The 13,515-nt window shown below is 47.5% G+C and overlaps 1 protein-coding gene across 15 annotated transcripts in view; it reads left to right on the top strand.

Moving 5' to 3' along the window:
* Positions 1-2,105: 2,105 nt before the first annotated feature.
* Positions 2,106-13,515, top strand: part of ASXL2 (ASXL transcriptional regulator 2) — a 247,324-nt gene continuing 235,914 nt past the window's right edge. For 6 of the 15 annotated variants that reach the window (XM_073335483.2, XM_073335482.2, XM_073335481.2 and 3 more), the window contains exon 1: positions 2,106-2,380. In XM_073335483.2, coding sequence (XP_073191584.1) covers positions 2,324-2,380 — 57 coding nt within the window. In that variant the 5' untranslated portion in view covers positions 2,106-2,323. Of the gene's footprint in view, positions 2,381-6,737; positions 6,857-12,318; positions 12,538-12,865; positions 13,167-13,515 lie in introns of all 15 variants that reach the window. The other 9 variants (XM_073335480.2, XM_073335470.2, XM_073335473.2 and 6 more) reach the window with 8 other exon arrangements.

Below are 13,515 nucleotides of genomic sequence, written 5' to 3'. Positions count from 1 at the left end.
GCGGTTTGGGGGAGGGGAGGGGAGCGGGTGGCACTTGGGGAGGGGAATGTGTGACAGTTGGGGGTGGCGGTATGGGGGAGGGGAGGGGAGCGGGCGGCAGTTGGGGAAGGGGAATGTGTGTGGCAGTTGGGGGTGGCGGTTTGGGGGGAGGGGAGGGGAGGGGAATGTGTGTGGCAGTTGGGGGTGGCAGTTTGGGGGAGGGGAGCGGGCGGCAGTTGGGGGAGGGGAATGTGTGTGGCAGTTGAGGGTGGCGGTTTGGGGGAGGGGAATGTGTGGCAGTTGGGGGTGGTGGTTTGGGGGGAGGGGAGGGGAGCGGGCGGCCGTTGGGGGTGGTGGTTTGGGGGGAGGGGAGGGGAGCGGGCGGCAGTTGGGGGAGGGGAATGTGTGTGGCAGTTGGGGGTGGCGGTTTAGGGGAAGGGAGCGGGTGGCGGTTTCGGGGGGGAGGGGAGCGGGCGGCAGTTGGGGGAGGGGAATGTGTGTGGCAGTTGGGGGTGGCGGTTTGGGGGAGGGGAGCGGGCGGCAGTTGGGGGAGGGGAATGTGTGTGGCAGTTGGGGGTGGCGGTTTGGGGGGAGGGGAGGGGAGCGGGAGGCAGTTGGGGGAGGGGAATGTGTGTGGCAGTTGGGGGTGGCGGTTTAGGGGAGGGGAGCGGGTGGCGGTTGGGGGGGGAGAGGAGGGGAGCGGGCGGCAGTTGGGGGAGGGGAATGTGTGGCAGTTGGGGGTGGCGGTATGGGGGAGGGGAGGGGAGCGGGTGGCCGTTGGGGGTGGTGGTTTGGGGGGAGGGGAGGGGAGCGGGCGGCAGTTGGGGGAGGGGAATGTGTGTGGCAGTTGGGGGTGACGGTTGGGGGGGAGGGGAGGGGAGCGGGCGGCGGTTGGGGAGGGGAATGTGTGGCAGTTGGGGGTGGCGGTATGGGGGAGGGGAGGGGAGCGGGTGGCCGTTGGGGGTGGTGGTTTGGGAGGAGGGGAGGGGAGCGGGTGGCCGTTGGGGGTGGTGGTTTGGGGGGAGGGGAGGGGAGCGGGCGGCAGTTGGGGGAGGGGAATGTGTGTGGCAGTTGGGGGTGGCGGTTGGGGGGGGAGGGGAGGGGAGCGGGCGGCGGTTGGGGAGGGGAATGTGTGGCAGTTGGGGGTGGCGGTATGGGAGGGGAGCGGGTGGCCGTTGGGGGTGGTGGTTTGGGGGGAGGGGAGGGGAGCGGGCAGCAGTTGGGGGAGGGGAATGTGTGTGGCAGTTGGGGGTGGCGGTTGGGGGGAGGGGAGCGGGTGGCGGTTGGGGAGGGGAATGTGTGTGGCAGTTGGGGGTGGCGGTATGGGGGAGGGGAGGGGAGCGGGCGGCGGTTGGGGGGGGAATGTGTGGCTGTTGGGGGTGGCGGTATGGGGGAGGGGAGGGGAGCGGGTGGCAGTTGGGGGTGGTGGTTTGGGGGGAGGGGAGCGGGCGGCGGTTGGGGAGGGGAATGTGTGGCAGTTGGGGGTGGCGGTATGGGGGAGGGGAGCGGGTGGCGGTTGGGGGGGAGGGGAGGGGAGCGGGCGGCGGTTGGGGAGGGGAATGTGTGGCAGTTGGGGGTGGCGGTATGGGGGAGGGGAGCGGGTGGCAGTTGGGGGTGGTGGTTTGGGGGGAGGGGAGCGGGCGGCAGTTGGGGAGGGGAATGTGTGGCAGTTGGGGGTGGCGGTATGGGGGAGGGGAGCGGGCGGCCGTTGGGGGTGGCGGTTTGGCGGGGGGAGGGGAGGGTGGCGGTTTGGCGGGAGGGAAGGACCGCTGGGGAGCTGCAGTGAGGAATGAGGAAGGAGGGGGATGGGAGGAGCTAGCCGCAGGCAGACGCTGGGGGTGGGGCGGGCAGGCGATGGAGCCGTAGGGGCGGGGCACAGGTGAGTGGCAGCCCCAAGGGGGCGTGGCAGGCAGGAGGAGAAGCGGGGCGCGCTCACGCCGTTTGGGAAGGACCCTTGAGAGTGGCGGTTGGGGGAGGGGCTGTAGGCGGGGAGTCCGCAGGGCGCGGCGGGGGGGGGCGGTACAGGGCAGAGCGCAGGCGTTGGTCTCGCTCTCTCTCTCTCTCTCCCTCCTTGGGGCGGGGCCTTTCGTCCCCCGGCCCCGCCCCTCTCCGCGGCCAGTACAGTAGGTGGAGTCACGCGGGCGGGGTCACATGACCGCAGCCCCTGTACAGTAGGCTCCCAACATGGCAGCCGCGGCCGCAGGGGGAGCTGGCGCCTGCAGCGCTCGGACCTAGGGCCGCCCCCCGCTCTCCCCCTCGGGACCGGCGCAGCGGCGGCCCCAGTGCCGCGGGCGGAAGGATCGGCCGGGAGCCTCCGAGCCGGCTGCACCCCAGCGCGTGCGACATGAGGGAGAAGGGCCGCAGGAAGAAGGGCAGGACCTGGGCAGAGGCCGCCAGAACGGTACGTGGGGCCCGGGGGCAGAGGCCGCCGGCCCCGGCCGGGCGGGGGCAGAGGCGGGCGGGGACGGGGGGCAGGCGCCAGGGCGGGGGGGCTGATGGCAGGCGGACGGGGCCGGGCCTGCCCCGCGGAGCCGGAGGCCGCTCGGGCGGGTCGTAGGCCTTGCCCGGGCTGGCACGGGTCGTGCGAGCTCGCTCCGCCGGAGCGCGGCCGCGGGGCGGGAGTCCCTGAGCCGGCCGCGCTGGAGAGCAGCTTGGGGTGGGTCATCGGGCCGGCAGTGCCCCGGCCGGGACTGGGGTCTGGCAGCGAGGTGCGGGCGATGCCCTTTGGGCTGTTGGCCAGGATGGGCTTGCTGTGCCCAGAGCTGGGTTTAAGTACAGTAGTCGGGCAGGCAGCGCTGATGCCCTGCCAGGGCTAGAGGCTTTCCTGGGAGTGCTGGGGATGAGCGGAGCGTCTCTCTCCAAACAGTAGATGAGCTGTCGCAATAGTTTGTCTTAGGCAATTACAGTCTGGGCTTGTAGTTTTTGCTGAACGTGGGTGTGATAAACCAAAGATGCTGTGGGATGATTCAGGAATCGTTCTCTTTATTTATACTGACAATTCTTGCTCATTAACTGATAGTAACTTAAACACAAATTCTTATTCTGAGGAGTGATGCCTTCCTCTAACTCCATTTGGTCCTGTTATAGAGAAGACTCTTTACTCTAGTGATAGGGTGGGTGAGGTAATTGTCATTTATCCATATCTTAATGCCTTACAGAACTAAACCAAACTCTGACCTAGTGAAGAGTTATAAACGTTTGGCTGGTGTCAGATTAAATTCAAGAAATGGTTTCTCCAGAGAGTAGGTATAAGTGTAAATAAAGGATTTCAGTGAACAGCAACAACTTGATGGGTGCTGGAGAATACTTAACAACCAGTGTCTGGAGGTAGGAGGCTATTCAGATGGAAATAGAGATTTGTGTGCTGGGAGCTGTATTCTCCAGGGACGGTGTGAAAGATGCAGGCGGAGGTAGCACTTGGTTAGGCAGCTTCTCATGATGATTAGTGGTATCTCATTTGTTTTCTTGTACTTCTGTGTGTTTGTTTCCACCTGTTGTCTTAGTCTTACTTAGCTTGTAAGTTCTTTGGGGCAGGGACTGCCTCATGATATGTTTGTACAGAGCTCAGGACAGTAGGCTGTGGTGTCTAGGTACTACTGCAATGAAAATAAATAACTTCTACAATGCTATTCAATCGTAATTCTCAATGTTCACACCATGACTAGAGCATCACTATTCCAATTTTATAAATGGGAGACTGAGTCACAGAAAGGGTAAGTGAATTGTTTAAGGTCATTTAGTGAGTCAGTTGCAAACCTGGGAATAGAATTTTGGTTTCCCAATTTCCTAGTCCAGTGGTCTGTTGCATTATCTCCCTTAAGGAGCTCTGTGTGGGTTGCATTTGGGGTATTCTTATTTTAGAGGATGGATAGAGGAAAAGGGGAGTTATCAATTTCTGCAGTAGTCCAAGTGTGAGATAACGGCGAAACCAAACAAAGTGTAAATTGTAGTCGACACAAGTATTGACTCTACTAAACGCTTCCAGTTGAGTCTAAAGCTGACTGCGACGATCTCACTAATCTGAGTGACTGGGCAACAGTGGCAGATGAAATTCAATAAATGGAAATTAATGCATGTTGGAAAAATAACCCCAACTATACATACAAAATGGTGGGGTCTAAATTAGCTGTTACCACTCAAGAAAGAGATCTTGGAATCCTTGTGGATAGTTTTCTGAAAACATCCACTCAATGTGCAGCAGCAGTCAAAAAAAGCTAACAATTTTAGGAGCCATTAGGAAAAAGGGATAGATAATAAAACAAAATGTCATAATGCTGCCATATAAATCTATGGTATCTCCATGCCTTGAATGCAGTTCTGGTTTCCTCATTTAGAAAAAAGATATTAGAAGTGGAAAAGGTACATAGAAGGGAAACAAAAATGATAGGGGTATGGAACAGCTTCTGTATGAGGAGAGGTTAAAAAGACTGGGACTCATCCTTTTAGAAAATAGATGACAAAGGAGGGATATGACAGAGGTCTATAAAATCATGACTGGTGTGGAGAAAGTGAATAAGGAAGTCTTATTTACTCCTTCTCATAACACAAGAACCAGAGATCACCCAATTAAACTAATAGGCAGCAGGCTTAAACAAATACAAGGAAGTACTTCTTCAGACACTGCACAGTCAGTCATCCCGTGGAACTCATTGCTAGGGGATGTGGTGAAAACCAAAACGATAACTGCGTTCAAAAAAGAGCTAGATAAGTTCATGGAGAGTAGGACATCACTGGCTATTAGCCAAGTTGGTTAGGACATAACCCCATGCTCTGGGTGTCCCTAAATCTCCAACTGGCAGAAACTGGGCCTGGATGGCAGGGGATAGATTATTCGAAATTGCCTTGTTCTGCTCATTCCCTGTGAAGCCTCTGGCAGTGGTCACTGTCAGAGACAGGATACTGGGCTAGATTGACCATTGGTCTGACCAATATCTGTTATGTTCTTTACTTCTTAATACTAAAATAAAACTTAAGCTCCTGGGAAGTGTTACATTGTCAAATGGAGCCATATTAGGTTTGCTCAAGACAGAGCTTTGACTCTGTTTCTTGTCCAGTCCCGCTTATACTAGACTCTGGTGTTATCAAAACTAATGCTGGCAACTGTGAAGATTTGTGAGAGAGACCCCTGGATCTGTCCATTTTCTGATGGAAAAAATTCTAAAGATCTTATGAACTTTTACTCTCCCATTGGAGTCTGAGAGTCTTTGGGACTTGAATTTGTTGTTAACCAATACAAGGGCCCCATGTGCGTCATTAGATATAAAAATCTAAGGGTAAAAGCATCCATTTGTTCTGTAGACTGAGGGAATAAAAGGAATCTTAACAATGGTATTGATCTACTACTAGATGTATATAGTAGAATTATCAATAATAATCAAGAAAGGTAGACATGTTCAATAAATATTTCTGTTCTTGCTTTTCTAAATTACTGCAGAAAAATCTAGTGTTATATGATGATGGTGAAAGACCTTTCATTCCTGCATTAACTCAGGAAGATGTAGCTGTTTCACTAAAGCTAGACACTTTAAAATCAGCAAGTCCAGATAAGTTGCACCCAAGAGTTTTTTTTTAAAAAAAAACTGGTTGTGGCATTCTGGACTGTTAATATAAATTTTTCTATAAGTCTTCAGGCATTGGGGAATTCCAGATGATTGGGAGAAAGCTAATTTTGTGCCATTACTTAAAAAAGGGTAAAAGGAATGAGTTGGGAAACTTTAGGCCTGTTAGCATGACACTGATCATGGGCAAAATAATGGAACAGCTGATGTGGGACTGAATTAAAGGAGGGTAATTAATGCCAATGAACATGGGTTTATGGAAAATAGAACTTATCCCGTTAAATATCTTTTTTGATGAGCATACAACTTGGGTTGATGATAAATAATGTTGATGTAATATACTTCAATAAGGCATTTGATTTGGTACAGCATGACATTTTGATGAAGCTAGAATGATACAAAATCAACATGGCACACATTAAGTGGATTAAAATCTTGCTAACACAGGTCTAATAATTGCAAATGTGGACTCATTGTTGAGTGGGTCTGTTTCTAGTGGTGTCCTCCTGGGATCAGTTCTTCGTTCTTTGCTATTTAACATTTTTATTAATGGCCTGAAAGAAAACAATCACCGATAAAAGTACAAATGACACAAAAATTGCAGAAGTAGTAAATAATGCGGAGGATAGGTCATCGATGCAGTGGATCACTTGGCTAGCTGGGCAGGAGCAAACAATAGCCATTTTAGTACAGCTAAATATAAATGTATGCATTTATGAACAAAGTGTAGGCTATACTTACAGGATGGAGGACTGTATCCTGGGAAGCAGTGACTCTGAAAATGACTTGGACGGGGGTGACTGGAAATAAAGCATACGTTTTTAACACTAAGGGTAATTAACCATTGAACAACTTACCAAGGTTTGTGGTGGATTCTCTATCACTGGGAACTTTTAAATCAAGTTTCTATGCTTTTGTGAAAGATAACCCGTAGTTCAAACAGGAACACGTTCAGGGAGGTCCTGTATTATGCAGGAGATCAGACTAGATGGTCACAATGGTGCCTTCTAGCTTTATGTTATGTATGAAATACCCCACCTCCTTTTAACTAAACCTCAGTTCCTCTCTACATCCACAATACTTATTTGGAGCTGAATTACCTCCACTTTGTAAGGCGGAAGAGCCTGTTGGAGGCAATGCATTCAGATAATGAGTTACTGCTGGTGAACTTCTTTTTCCTTCTTCCTGACCCTCCTTCAGTAGGGCTCTGTAGCTGCTGACTGGTTAACAGTGACTCTTCTCAGGACAAGGGCTGAGGAGCTCTGCTAGTTGAATAAAGGAATTCATGAATGTGAACCAGATGCCACATACAGCAAGAGGTATGTTCTGCTGAGCTGCAGTATGCATAAGGCCCTGATTATATATACTTCAGAAAACTATAACTAAAGAAAAATCTGACCTCTTATCTGGTGCAGTTGGTAACTCAAGGTGAGAATTAATAAGGTTAAACCATAAGGTACTTTTAAATAGGCATGTACGCCTGTCTTTCTTTGCTCTGCATGAAGTTCTAATGGAGAGCACGGTGGATATTTGTGTGTTGTTACTGAGGGTTTTGAAATGTGTGCCTTGAAATTGTATCTCAGTTATTGCTCAATGCAAGTGTTTTTTAGCAAGATCTATCCTGAACCTGGAAGGAATCCTCCGTATACCAATACAATCATTCATCCTTTAGCCAGTGTCCCCTGCTATCGCTGTAGGCTGTGTACATGAAAGTGCTATCCAGATGTGTTGTGGGTTCATTCTTAAATTCAACATAGAAATCTTGTTGTGGGGCAAGGGCCATTGATGGGCTGTCTTTGTGCTCCCAGTTGTGTAGGGGGGAGCATTTAGAGTTCTGAGACAGGGTTAAGAAACTTGGTAATGTATCTGACAATGTATTTTCCATGAGCAGTCCCCATATGTGATAGAAAAGGTTTTTTGTCAGCAGCACGGTTTACACTCGATCCATAAGCAGTTCCAAAATACCAGGGCCCTTAGACTGTGACATTCGTTCAACAGCAACTCATGATCTCGAGGCCTGAGTATTATAAATTCCCTGTAAGACTTTCAGCAGGGCTCTTCTGTTTTACCTTGGGATGTAGAATGCAACACTTCTTGCCACCTGATCACACGATTGAGCAGTTGTCATTTTATTATGGTTCTCTATCCTGACTGCCTATTAAGGGGCAGACTGAATTTTAAATAGATGGTTTAAAGCTTTCAGTGAGCCCAGGGTCTTGTGCATTTAAACAGAACAGAATCTTGTTCTGCTGGGTATTTGCACTTTCACAGCACCCACCATCTAGGAGTTTTGCCACTATGCGTTGGATCAGTGTGATTTTGCACTCTGCTGTGGTAACTCCTGTGAATTGACACATGCTTCCCCCTGCTATAGCAATCTGCTATGGCTCATTCTTCTATACACTAAAATCAAATCATAACACTGTTAGTTTTTTTTCCAGGGGTGTTATAATGCCATAGAATTTGTGTGATCAGATATCCGTCCTAGAGATGATGGAAGGAAACATGCAGGCCCCTTTGTAAGGCAGCACGATTAGGGACTTACCAAATTCACAGCCATGAAAAACACAGCACAGATGGTGAAATCTGGTCTCTTGTGTGCTTTTACCCTATACTATATAGATGTCATGGGGGAGACCAGCATCTCTCAAATTGGGAGTCCTGACCCAAAAGGGAGTTGCAGGGGGGGGGGGGGGGGTCACCCTTACTTCTGCACTGACTTCAGAGCTGGACGGCTGGAGAGTGGCAGCTGTTGGCCGGGGCCCAGCTCTCAAGGCAGAGCCCCACCAGCACAGTGCAGAAGTAAGAGTGGCAATACCATACCATGCTACCTTTACTTCTGCGCTGCTGCCTTCAGAGCTGGGTGGCCGGAGTGGCAGCAGCTGACTGAGGGCCCAGCTTTGCAAGGAGCAGCACAGAAGTAAGGGTGGCAATACCATGCCATGCCATCCTTACTTCTGCATTGCTCCAGCTGCTCGGCTCTGCCTTCAGAGCTGGGCTCCCAGCCAGCAGCTGCTGCTGTTCTCCAGCTGCTCGGCTCTGCCTTCAGAGCTGGGCTCCCAGCCAGCAGCTGCTGCTGCTCTCCAGCTGCTCGGCTCTGCCTTCAGAGCTGGGCTCCCTGCCAGCAGCTGCTGCTGCTCTCCAGCTGCTCGGCTCTGCCTTCAGAGCTGGGCTCCCTGCCAGCAGCTGCTGCTGCTCTCCAGCTGCTCGGCTCTGCCTTCAGAGCTGGGCTCCCTGCCAGCAGCTGCTGCTGCTCTCCAGCTGCTCGGCTCTGAAGGCAGCGCCGCCACCAGCAGAAGTAAGAGTAGCAGAACTGCAACCCCCCGTACAATAACCTTGTGACACCCCCCCCCCGCACAACTTATTTTTGGGTCTGGACCCCTACAATTACAACACTGTTAAATTTCAGGTTTAAATAGCTGAAATCATGAAATTTACAATTTTAAAAATCATATGACCATGAAATTGACCAAAATGGACTGAATTTGGTAGGGCCGTAAGCATGGTCATAACTATTCCCCATTCCCAAAGTGTTTGTACAGTAGGGAGGGAAGGAACACAAAATGGAAAAATTGCCCATCTGTGCACAGAAGCACAGAATCCACTTACCCACTTTGTACACAAACCTGCAAATCTTTAGGGGGTCAGAGAATATTGTAATAACGTTTACAGAAAGTTCAAAGGACATTGGGGGAGAGAGAGCTCAGTTGTTTGAGCATTGGCCTGCTAAACCCAGGGTTGTGAGTTCAATCCTTGAGGGGGCCATTTAGGGATCTGGGGCAAAAATTGGGGATTGGCCCTGCTCAAAGCAGGGGGTTGGACTAGATGACCTCCTGAGGTCCCTCCAACCCTGATATTCTGTGATTGTAAATTATCAATTGCGGTGTTCTTCTGAATAATTTGAGCTGGTTTTGGCATGAGATGATGCTGTTTGCATTTTAAAAAGCTCTACAAATGCAATTCAACTGTGCTGCAATATAAGTCATAGAGCTGTCAATGGAAGCTTAACATGATCAGTAGCCCAATCAAGCATTTGGCTCATTTGTCTACAAAATGCAGGTGAGAGAAAATGAAATGGTGGGATCTCTGAGACAGGTGAGTGAAGATATAAATCAGGACAAGGCTGGAGGAGGATCTGGAATGTAGGCAATGTCTGTCTGTTAATTGGCCTTAAATTGGTATTGTTGGGTTTTAAAGCCAGGGTTTTATTTCTAGGCTGCCAGCATAGAGAATGTAAGATCGTAGTAGTTCAAACCATTGAGCAGCGTGTTGCAGGATTCTGAATCTGTAAGTGATATGTAGCCTTTTAAGAGGAACAACAGTAACTGAGCCCTGTGGTTCTGAGAATATGTATTTCTGTTTTGAGGTCTTTAATGGCTAAATAAGGGTACATCCTCTGCATAGCTTGCATTTGGGAAAAAATAACTTTATATCACTTGAGATAATAGGGACATTCCATGGAAAGAATATGACAGAAAATGAAGCCAGGATTTTTTATGTGGCTGGCTACCTCAGAATGAATCCCTTTAAGTATGATCATGGTGTTACCTTTACCTAGCACCAAGGCTTGTTTTCAGGAGTTTAAGGACAAGGTAGCTCTGATTTACCCATTGGTAATATGTCCAAATGTTCTTCCAGAACAGATATGGTATGTACAGGATCTGTGAGGCAAGAGGGATTCAGTTGATTGCCCAGTATTTAGAAATCTGCTAGAGGCCTCATTTGCATTGAACAAAACAGCTAGGATGATGTTTTAGGGAAATGCTGCATAGTAAATATCTGATGTGCCTGTCCATCTTAATCTGGCTTTACATAGCAGTGAGTCTACAGGTGAATGTCTTGACTAGTCCAATGGTATTTGTGCAGAAAATGTACTGAGCACATATGCTACACTGACAATAGGACATAGACACTTTTTCCCTGTCTGGCAGGAGTTTCACTTTTACTCTAAACATAACAAAATTGGCATTTTTCATAGAAGAATATTAAATATCTTGTAAATTCTTCTGTAGAGCTGAATTCTTACTCACAGCATGCATACTGCCAGAATCTTTTATTTTTGGCTTCATATTCCACAGATGCCAAAACTTTGCCCAACAGACAGTCCTTTTGACTGCTTTTTAGGAGTCGGAGTGATGCACAAATTTCATTGAATAGAACCAGTTGGAGCCACTGTCTGGAAAAATTTGCGTTCCAGCATGCAACATGGTTTCTCTTTCTGAACATCCTTCTCTGATCAAGATGAAGTAATGCATGCAGGATTCTATAGTGTCCCCTGGCTGCACTGCTATGATTCAGAGAAATGTGCCGAACTGTAGGTTGCAGTTTGGCTAGCCCTTCTATGCAAGTATTTCAAAATTAATTAAAACGACACTGATCTAATGTACTTGCAAAGTACTTTGACTTTTTTAAATCTCTTATATGCCTATAATACATGTGACCAGTGGTTTGTGTGTGGTGGTGGTCTTTGTGCCCAGACAAAAATCTACCCCTTAAGAAAGTTAACTGTATTCTTTTAGTTTTGTGAATGACACATGGGGATGTTAGCAAAATGTTAAGTGTCACTTGCAAAATCCTGTTTACCAGAACTTCAGTCTTTTGTGTTAAGATTGTATTTATCATAGCAGGACTACTGGCAACTGTGTGTATTTAAGTATGTGGCATATAGTTAGGTTGAATGCAGTGTGTTTGAAAACCGAGTTTCCCTGTATCATGTTTGCATAGAAAACTTAAGTGGCATGTTCTTCCTCCATTCTCCCGTTTAGGATAATTTGCAGTGAAAGTGTCTTTATAAAATGACTCAAATGCAAGTTGATTAAAAACAAAATCAAGGTAACTGAACTTGCACGATGTTTCTTCTGGAGTCACTGGGGATGTTTTGTTCGAATGCAAATTAGTTTTTCCTGGAACTGGAAACATCTGTTCCCAAAAGGCTCGTTATTGAGATCTAATCAGGTGTTGGGATATGACTGGGTCCTGCTGGAGATTAAATCTCTCCTTCCTTTCTAATTCTCAGAAGAAAAATGTAGTTTTCAAATACATAGTATATTTCTATATAGATTCTTTCTGATATGGGTAAAAGACACTTGAGAATGACTGACTGCATTTGAAATGAATTTAAGATTTATTTCCCTTAAAAATATGATCAGGATCTGAGGGAAACAAACTCAGCATAGAAACAATGAGGAGTCGGGTGACCCTTTAAAGACTAACAAGGTACCACTGGCCGCCTCGTTGTTTTTGTGGATACAGACTAACATAGCTACCCCTCTGAAACTCAACATAGTCACTTAATATGCAGAACTCCTTATTTGTTTATGTACTGAAGAGGGTCTCTCTGCTTCAACCCAATTGTGCAAGCAGAGAAGGAAAGTGAATTTTAAGATACTGTGTGTATTTACCTTGGTTGAACTGAATACAAGTTAAAACAGCTCTTCTCCTGCCAGAGTTATCATCTCCTAGATTCCAAGGCCAGAAGGGACCATTATGATCATCTAGTCTGACATCTTGTATAACACAGGCCGGAGAGCTTTCCCAAGATAATTTCTAGTGTGGATCTTGTAGAAAAACGTCCAATCTTGATTTTAAAATGGTCAGTCATGTAAAATCCACCACAACCCTTTTTGTAAACTGTTCAGTGGTTAATTACTCTCACTGTTACAGGTTTATGCTTTATTTCCCGTCTGAGTTTGTGTAGCTTCAGCTTCCAGCCACTGGATCATGTTATACCTTTCTCTGCTAGATTGAAGAGGACATTATTAAATATTTGTTCCCCTTGTAGATATTACAGACTGCAATCAAGTCGCCGCTTAACCATCTCTTTGTCAAGCTAAATCAGTTTTGCTCTGAGTTTTACTATAAGCCATGTTTTCTAATCCTTTAATCAGTCTTGTGGCTCTTCTCTGAATCTTCTCCAATTTATCAACATCTTTTTGAATTGTGGACACCAGAACGGGACACAGTATTCCAGCAATTTTTGCACCGGTGCCGCCACTAAGAGGTAAAATAACCTCCCTACTCCTACATGAGAATCCCCTATTTATGCATTCCAGGATTGTATTAGCTCTTTTGGGAACTGTCATATTGGGAACTCATGTTCAGATTATCCACCACAAACCCAAATCTTTCAGATTAACTGCTTCCAAGGATAAAATCCCTCCTTCTGTAAGTACAGCCTACATTTTGTTTTTAAATATATACCTTTACATTTAGCCATATTAAAATGCATATTGTTTGTGCTCAATTTACCAAGTGATCCAGATTGCCCTGTATCAATGTCCTGTCCTCTTCATTATTTACCACTTCCCCATTTTTTGTTTCATCTGCAGACTTCATCAGTGACACAAAATGATCTCCTTTCTTCCATCCCGCTATAAGTGATGTGTGGACATACAAGTTCTTGAAGGCTTTTCTCGCTACAAGGGCTTCTTAACAGGAACACTTTGGAACAGAACACACAGTGTGTCCCTCCTTTTTAAATTATTTTTCAGTGTGTTTGCAGCAAATGGTTGTTTTGTTTTTTTTTAATGTCCTAGTTTTAGTCCTCATATCAGCCAATAGTGCTGCTCAATATCTTTCCAGAGAAACACATCCTGTAAGAAAACCAACATGTTCTTAAATCGTAGTGAGGTTAGTAATGTGTGATGTAACTTCTGTAGAAAATTTGATATTTTTTTGACTCCATACTGTAGCAGCAAAAATGTTAAGTAATTTATGCACAGCAGAACAAAGTGTGACAACATTCTCTAGAATAATTTTGTTTATCACACGGTACAATTGGTGTGAGTGGTGCGTTACAGCTTTGCAGTTTACAGACGGCTGTTGCCTATATATGCAAATATTGGGGAAACTGTATATTAAATGTGACAAAGCTCTGTCCTTGCTTCTGTGGGTCCTGCGTTTCCTGGCAGATTTCACTAGCCTCAGAGGCTCACTGACCCTCCACGTAACCCTTCTCTCTCTAGAGACAAGGGTCACA

Source organism: Lepidochelys kempii, chromosome 3 (genome assembly GCF_965140285.1).
Source record: "Lepidochelys kempii isolate rLepKem1 chromosome 3, rLepKem1.hap1, whole genome shotgun sequence".
Taxonomy (NCBI): Eukaryota; Metazoa; Chordata; order Testudines; family Cheloniidae; genus Lepidochelys; species Lepidochelys kempii.
Note: the sequence above shows the minus strand (reverse complement) of the source record. Positions and strands in the feature narration are given on the sequence as shown.